Below are 8221 nucleotides of genomic sequence, written 5' to 3' on the forward strand. Positions count from 1 at the left end.
CACGACGAGCAGAGTAGAAAAGATGTTTCAGTCGTGCAGCACTGAACTTTAAATCGTGGCGTGTTATCATTATGCATGTAGCATTACGTGCAGGTGCAGCCACCAGTGAAATGAGCGCGATAACTATATTTACCATGTCCTCATTAACCCATATACGTATAACCAGCACGGCACGAAATGGCGGATTTGCGCGAATCCCAACTGGCATGCGAAGAACGAACCGCTCGAATTTTTCTAGAAGTTGATACTGAAGAAACGTACTACGCAAATGCTTATCGAGCGGATCGAATCGCGAAAACGAAAACTCGTCGGCTTGCTTGTAAAGTTGCCTGTGACCCACTTTGTACGTTCTACCGGACATATGTAAATAATGTGACATTATTGAACTGCGAGCGGCAATCGCTTAATGCGATGCTCACGCGCGGTTTGCCTGATCTTCGATAAAATTATGGCGGATTGCGTTCGTCCATCGAGAACGCTTCGCTCGCAATGCAGCGTGAAATAATGCATTTGGAGTAATGTAATTGAAGTGTTCAATGGAATAACATTTTACCATTCCATAAATTGAATGAGATGATACTGCATATGCAGTATCATCATTTGTATGAAAAAAATAACATTAACAAAATTTTGTGATTAAATGAGATAAATACAAAAAAGAGAATATATAAAATAAATAAAAAATATAAATTTTTGTTAATAAATTAATAAATCTTACGAGCAATGTTAATGTTAAATGTTTCTTTAGGCAGTAAAAACTGCCTTTGATTAATCAATTACGTAACGTAGCCAAATATTAAAACATCAATTTTTGAAAATAATGTTATTGCTTTAAATTATCCAATACTAGCACCTTTTGTTAATCTAAAATTTCAAAAAACGAATCCTTTATTACGTCTACGTCCAAAGAGGTTTAATCAAAAAAGCTACCAATATTTAATTAGTTTAGTCACAAATATGGAGACTCAACAGGGGCAATTAACGTCTTGTTAACCTGCAAAGTTCATCTGATTGCCATAAAATCAAGTCCGCTGAGGAAATTTTCTCGTGGATCAATTTCTAGAATTGCAGTTAATTTCGAGCAAATTTGGAGATGTTATGATGGGAACGAATAAATTGAGTGCTACCAGATTGATGGTCTCAGCTAGTTATAAATAAAAGAGAACACCGCAATTCGAAGCGGAGGGTGGTTTGACCGTAGAGCGCTTTTGACAAGGAAAGTTACGTTCGTAAACACTGCATTGTATCATTTGTGTATTTTTTAAGACTTCTAAGGATTCGCTTGGGTTGACGGCGGAGAACAAGTGACTATGGTTACCATCGACGGCCATCCAAACGGCCAGAACGCTGACCAATAACGAATCTCTAACGCAGGACTTCGACCTGGAAACTATATTCCCGCCTGACTACCTTCGTGCCGGCGGCCTCGAGGCCGAGGATTTCGATCGAAACCTTCCCTGTAGGCTCGAACAAGAGAGCACCACCTAAATCGCTCCCATTGAGCGTACGGCCGTCGCACGAAACACAAGCCGATTGACTATGTGTCTGACTTTTTAAGTCCCCGCGAATCGTTTCGGAGTAATAAAATCAAAGTAATAAAATTTAATCAATTTTAACGATAGACAGATACATCATGGAGTCCTGCGGAATGAACGTCATTAAATACATCCTTTTCATCTTTAATATGATTTTCGCGGTGAGTAAACCGAGTTGGAAGCGATAACGGTTTTGAGAAAATAGTATTGGCGGCAAGTGTGTTTCTAAAGTGATTCAAATAGTAAATATCTCTTTTTTTATTCTTTACGTTTTAATTTTTCTGAGGTTTTGCGGACATACCCGGTTTTTATTGATTTTTCTGAGGATATCCAAGATACTTTCATGATGCAGATACAAAAGTGGCGCGCAAAAAGATTCGGTTATTTGTGAAACGTGTTTTTTAAATTATAGTATAATTTTCTGGAAGATAGCACTTTACTTAATATAATTTATTTCTTCCTTTTTTAATCAATTAATAAAAACTATTTTCGTAAAATATTTATTTAAAAATGTGCTTTTATATGTATGTATATAAGTTTCTATTTAATTTTAATTCTACTCGTTTTATTTTTACTCTTGGAAAAATCAAGATAGTGCGAAGGACAATTTCGAGGGCGAAGAAAAATACGTACAATTGCTAAAATTGATTTTTCCAGATATCTGGCATAGGTATTATTGTGGCCGGCGCGTTGGTGTTGGCAGATGTCGGCGAATTTAATCACTTCGTGGAAGGCAGGATAATGGCACCGCCTATAGTGCTTATAGTTGCAGGATCTATCGTTTTCATCATAGCTTTTCTAGGATGTTACGGAGCAATAAAGGAGCATTACAACATGTTGATTGCGGTAAGTTAAGAAATCAACAGAATAATTAAACAGTTTGAGTACAAAATTTAATCTATACTAAATATTTATCGAAATAATAGAAATAATTAAAAGTTTAATTTTTTATGGAAATATAAACCGTTTATCTATGAAAGTTATTATTTTATGTACTTGAATTTATCTAAAATAAAATTTTCGAAGAGCCTAAGTAAAATTAAAGATCGGAGGTTTCCGAAACGTTTCGCGCATATTTATATAATATCTAATATCAAACTGTACATGTGTGATTTCAAACATCTTTATCTTTATTTCGTTCTGTTTTAAATACATCTTTTTTACGATGAAATCAATAAATAATTATAAATTATAATTATATGCAATTTTTAATTAATTATATTAATATTAAAAATAATTTAGTTTGCGGCCGCATTGTTAATAATCTTCGTGATCGAGCTTGCGGTGGGCATAGCGGCGGCAGTGTTTAAAAATGATTTTAGCATGGCGATGAAGAGTACCCTGAAGGAATCGATGAAGAACTATACGACGGAAGTCGACAAGCAAGCTTGGGATAACGTGCAGAAAAAGGTCAGTATACTGAATCTGGAGCGCAACATACTAATGGATTTGTCGATACAAAAGTGAGGTGATGAAATAGTATAGCTTCCGTGCTATTAAGAAAACAATGATTTCTATAATGGTGATGGGTTAGGTCACTTGAAATAGTCATCGCGTGCAAATAGGCAATTAAAGTCATTTTTAGTACAAGTGCATTGACTACTCTAACATTGACTGTCGTATACAGTTCTATATCTTAAATTACTTTATCCTACTTTGACACAAAAGTAGTTTCGTAAAATGTATATTATATAATCAAATTAGCGTGATTAACTATTTTATCTTGCATTGGTGCCGAGAAAAATGACAAAAAAAAAGAATTCATTATTGACTTATTTAAATTAAGCATTAAATTGTTTAATTTTTTAAAAATTGGTTAAATTTGATTAATACATTGATAATTTTATTTGTTCATGCAACAGCTACAATGTTGCGGCGTGGACGGTCCCAGAGATTGGATTCAAACCCCCACTATTGGACAAATCCCGCCGTCCTGTTGCACTGATGATATGCAAAAGATATGTCAGATATCTAATGCATATAATGAAGGATGCTTCAGCAAGTTAGAAATGCGAGTTCAGAATGGCGCCACAGTCTTGATCGGTGTGGGCATCGGAATTGCTTTTGTGGAGGCGAGTAAAATTTAGTTTACAAGATATTTTAATTACATGGATACGTTAAGCCGGTGCCATGTCCGCACTTTACTTTATTCTATTGCGGTAAAGTTAAACAGGTTTTAAATCAAAACATAATAAGCAAAGATAAATAAACACGAAAGAAACTTTTCGATTTAAGAATTATATAACTCTTCATTGTAACAAAAATGTAAATTGTATTTAAATTCGTTCATCAAGTTACTGTGGCGATATTTAAAAAAATGGTTTTCTTTTTACAGATTGCCGGTATAATCCTTGCTGTTTGCCTCTCCATGGCCATAAAAAGAGAAAGCGTTAAATGAAACGAAGTGTATTAATTTAATTTCATGCTATATCAGACTAAGCTGCAAAATTCGCTGTCTCGTCAAATTAAAAAATACGTTAAAATTATGATCGGCTTAACAGTAACAGAGCTAAAAAATGTATATTTATCCTTTTAAAACATTTATATTCGATCGTCAAGGAACGAGAGTCTCATTAACTGATTATTAACTTTATTTATTTAATATTGCGCATTGATTTTTCGCGATGTTTTTTACGCTCACCTCATAGCAGCACAATAACAGACCTAATTCAAGCTTCGATAATTATTCGATATTTATATTCATCATTTATATTTTATAATTATACCATGCTTCTGCTTTTGTATTACGTAATTGAGTGGTATCCATTGTGGAGATTAGAAAGATATTTCCACAAAAAATATTATTAATATTAAAAAAATATTAATGCTCTCTCTTTTTAAATGTATATCAAAATGAGATAGTTTTACTTAAAAAATAATGTTCCTCAAAGTGTTAATTCATAATTATAAATAGAATATATCGTAACTAATCAAGAAACATAGAATCAAGAAAAGAATCAGAAAATCGAAAAACGTAGAACAATTATAAATATAATTGTGGTGTGTATATTGTGTCGATATTTATAACATATTATAGCATATTAGTATAATATATAATTACTATTATATATTATTGTATGTATTATTGATTGAATTAATTCGTTCCTATTAAAGGATCGATTTATGTGTGTGATTATGATTGTATAAATGTGTGCCTAGTGCAAATGTAGCTTGTATAAGCGTATGTTTTTATGTAGTATACCTATTCCTACAACAAATATGTTATCTTCGGTACACTGACAGCTGTAAATTGTCATTTTCCTATATACAATAGTAGTTATAGACACTTCAATTCAACATATTTATTCTTCAGTTTCTCTATTATACGTATAACGTATTATATTTTCTATAAGTAAGACAAGATTGTAAACCGTCTGCAAAAATAAATTATCTGATATATTTCGTGTATTATTTAAATGATATAAATCACAATTCTGCTATTTACAGAATGTTAACTTCTTTCATACAATGACAAAGGATTTTGATTTAAATATTAGAATATTGAACACATTCATGAGATGTTTCAGTTTTACATATCACATTTCCTTTAATGACAAATCGTTCTCTAAATTTAAAATTGCTCTTCTTAACAATAAAATTTTTTGGAAACGTTACATACAACTTCAAAAATTTTAATTACAAGTTACTAGATATCTCTGTGCTAATTTAATTTTTCCGGAAAGAAAATGGTTTATCAACGTACACGTTATTAAATAAATTATTATATAGTTAAAAGTCAAAGGTAACTGTTGCATAATTATAGCACAAGAGAAAAAAAAAGAATCTCCCCGGCGGGGAATCGAACCCCGGTCTCCCGCGTGACAGGCGGGGATACTAACCACTATACTACCGAGGACTCTTGTGTCATGATGAACTTTTCATGTAATATATGGTTTATCATACTTTAAGGAATACTTAATTGTAAGATATAATAAATATAGATTTTTATGTAATAATTATTTATACGTGCTATATATTTGTGATTACATATTTATCACATTAGATGTGATCTAATATGATAAATATGTCTAACACACTTTTATATATATTACCGATAAAATCGAAATTCTTGTGTAGTTAGTACCAATCACTAAGTCGTACACACATTTGCAATGAAAATACTTATTTAATTTGATTAAAAAATAGTAATTGTTTAAAAGATAATCGTAAAATTTTAATGTGTAAGAAAGATGATTTATATATATATAGTGTATATAATTTAATGTATAGAAAAATCCTGTAAATTTATATTATAAAATCTAATTTCTATTCTGCTATATAAATATAAAAAAAGCAGGACAAGTGCACTTTGTGACAATTTATATTAAAATATAAAATAAAATTAATATGAGTTATTAATAAAATAAGTTATTAAAAATGTCCCCCTTTATTCCTCTTATTACATTTTTAAAATCGTAAATAAATTATAGTGCCGATGTTCAAATCAAATATAAAATTAAATAGAGGAAAAGATATAAAATCGAAAAATTATATAAAATTTAATAATTCACATTTGACGTATATACGTATAGATCGCAGTTGCCATCTGTACGACACGAGACAAAGCCACGTGATTTATCGATCGAGTACAAATAACGTGTAAATTAATAAAATAGAAATAATTTTGTTGCTTATAACCGTTAAATAATTATATTTCATTTAACTGAATAAATTCGTATTAGGTAACGGGATTATATAAGAATAAAAATTGTATATTAAAATTGGGTTCCTAGTCATCGGCGCAATGATCAATGGAAGTCACTGAGGTTCCGTGGTGTAGCGGTTATCACGTCTGCTTTACACGCAGAAGGTCGCCAGTTCGATCCCGGCCGGAACCACTTATATTTTTATTCTTTATTGTAATATTTTTATTTTAGAAACTTTACGAATATAGCATATATGAAAGCTAGGAAAGACTAAGGATTTACTTATTTATCAATTTTTAAATATAAAAGCACTTTTTAAGATTCATACTCTGCGCAAAGCATACTTTAGTATGCTATATAACTAAGAACTTTTTTATTACTAAAATATAACAGTTATAAGTCTTTCAGAACAACACAGCGGAAATTTACTTTGTTGTCTTGTACTCTCTTGTCTTAAAAACGATCATAGGGAAGTTCAAAGTTTGCATAACACGAAATTGTAATGCAATATTGCAATAATGGATATCCCGACAAAGAGCTAATATAAAATATATATCACATGTTATCATTTTAATTAATTTTATAAAATGTACGTCGATAAAATAAGTAAATTTAAGACCACATAAAATAACTAATAACTAAAAAAAAAAAAAAAATGCCAACAGTACGCGGTGTTCCCAAACGGTCACCCATTTAAGTACTAACCACGCTCAATGCCGCTTGACTTAAGTGATCGGACGAGAACTTGTAGGTTTGGCGTGATTTGACCGTTGACGAAAGTATCTTTCTTAGGAAGAAAAGATACACTTCTTCATCAACTTTCTTGGTTATAGGACGAGAACTTGTATGTTCGGCGTGTTTATATTATAATAAATGTATCTGTATTATAATAATTATATATTGTAATAATTGTGTAATATGAAGCACGACGTTTTTAGCGTTACATTAAATTTCAAATTTATCTTCCTGTAATCTGTGAAAAAAGTCTGTCACTTGTGGAATCTTTTATAAAGAACCTTTTATAAAAAATTGAAAAATTATTACATTGCAAATTCTGATCTCATGGCTTAAAAAGGCTGATTGTAAAATAAATGTACAGCATTGAATATTTATATACACATCTAGAAATCTTTGTGTAATCGTTCGTCAACATTTTCTTATCAAAAGGAGTCAATGACTCTCACACTCAGGCCTTCGATTGTTTCAATATCAAAGTGCGAAATTTTGTCTCTTGTATAAAACAACGGGAAGGACGACATGGACGTCTTTACACATACATCGATATTACCTTACTCGCTACCTTACCTTGTCGTCGTGAGATAAAATGCTGAAAGAGGTCCGAGATTGAAACCGGACTTGCTCTGGTTGCACTGGCAAAGAAACAGTTGGCTGGGCACAGGTGGAGGACCAGATGGTACGAGATCAGCAAGACAGTGAATGAAGGACTTGAAGGGAACCATGCTCAATACGCTCTCTCTCTCTCTCTCTCTCTCTCTCTCTCTCTCTCTCTCTCTCTCTCTCTCTCTCTCTCTCTCTCTCTCTCTCTCTCTCTCTCTCTCTCTTTCCTCTCCTGGGACTTGAATACCTATAAAGAGAAACGTGACAAGACGAATGAGAGGACCGAATATCAATTTCGGTTTCCTGTCGTACCCTACAATACTACCGCCTGACCCTTTCCCTACGTCATACTGTACAATCATGATCGATCTCAAAATGAGTGACGTACACGTTAAGGTCATTCGTTCAATTTAAATCTAAATCCGATTTCAATGAAATTGCAGTATTAAAGCAGAATTTTCTCTTAAGTTGCCAAGGATATTCAAATACCATAATTTCAACGAAATTTTATTTTATATGAAATATAATGGCTTATTGAGAAGACATACTATAACAATATCGACAGAAAAAGTGTCAGCTTAAAAATTCTGCTAAATACTTTATAATTGAATTTTTAATTAAATTTAAATACTAATTCTTAGTCACATACAAAAATTTGTACGAAATGATATAAAGGGAATTGATATTAATTTTAATTTCTAC

General features: G+C 31.8%; 1 protein-coding gene, 2 non-coding genes and 1 pseudogene across 3 annotated transcripts; 2 read left to right on the plus strand and 2 right to left on the minus strand.

The window, feature by feature from the left end:
* The first annotated feature begins 1276 nt into the window (after positions 1-1276).
* LOC139783046 (CD63 antigen-like) lies at positions 1277-4934 on the plus strand. Its single transcript, XM_071722176.1, has 5 exons — positions 1277-1696; positions 2193-2381; positions 2778-2945; positions 3398-3607; positions 3871-4934. The coding sequence occupies exons 1-5, from the start codon at positions 1634-1636 to the stop codon at positions 3931-3933; spliced, it is 693 nt and encodes a 230-aa protein (XP_071578277.1). The 5' UTR covers positions 1277-1633; the 3' UTR covers positions 3934-4934.
* A 385-nt stretch (positions 4935-5319) lies between these two features.
* Positions 5320-5391, minus strand: Trnad-guc (transfer RNA aspartic acid (anticodon GUC)). The gene has a single exon. It is a non-coding gene; the product is annotated as a tRNA-Asp (tRNA).
* Positions 5392-6300: 909 nt separating this feature from the next.
* Trnav-uac (transfer RNA valine (anticodon UAC)) lies at positions 6301-6373 on the plus strand. The gene has a single exon. It is a non-coding gene; the product is annotated as a tRNA-Val (tRNA).
* A 464-nt stretch (positions 6374-6837) lies between these two features.
* On the minus strand, positions 6838-6956 carry LOC139783050 (5S ribosomal RNA; annotated as a pseudogene).
* Between the last annotated feature and the right edge of the window lie 1265 nt (positions 6957-8221).

The sequence above is a fragment of the Temnothorax nylanderi genome, unplaced genomic scaffold, assembly GCF_030848795.1.
Source record: "Temnothorax nylanderi isolate EJ_2023f unplaced genomic scaffold, tnyl_v1.0 TNYL_tig0464_pilon, whole genome shotgun sequence".
Taxonomy (NCBI): domain Eukaryota; kingdom Metazoa; phylum Arthropoda; class Insecta; order Hymenoptera; family Formicidae; genus Temnothorax; species Temnothorax nylanderi.

What these genes read in the sequence shown, in the direction of transcription:
- LOC139783046 (XM_071722176.1), top strand. Translation starts at nt 1,634, where the DNA reads ATGGAGTCCTGCGGAATGAACGTCATTAAATACATCCTTTTCATCTTT. An exon ending in ATTACAACATGTTGATTGCG is followed by an intron (nt 2,382 to 2,777) that starts GTAAGTTAAGAA and finishes AAAATAATTTAG; the next exon opens with TTTGCGGCCGCATTGTTAAT. An exon ending in TCGGAATTGCTTTTGTGGAG is followed by an intron (nt 3,608 to 3,870) that starts GCGAGTAAAATT and finishes TTCTTTTTACAG; the next exon opens with ATTGCCGGTATAATCCTTGC.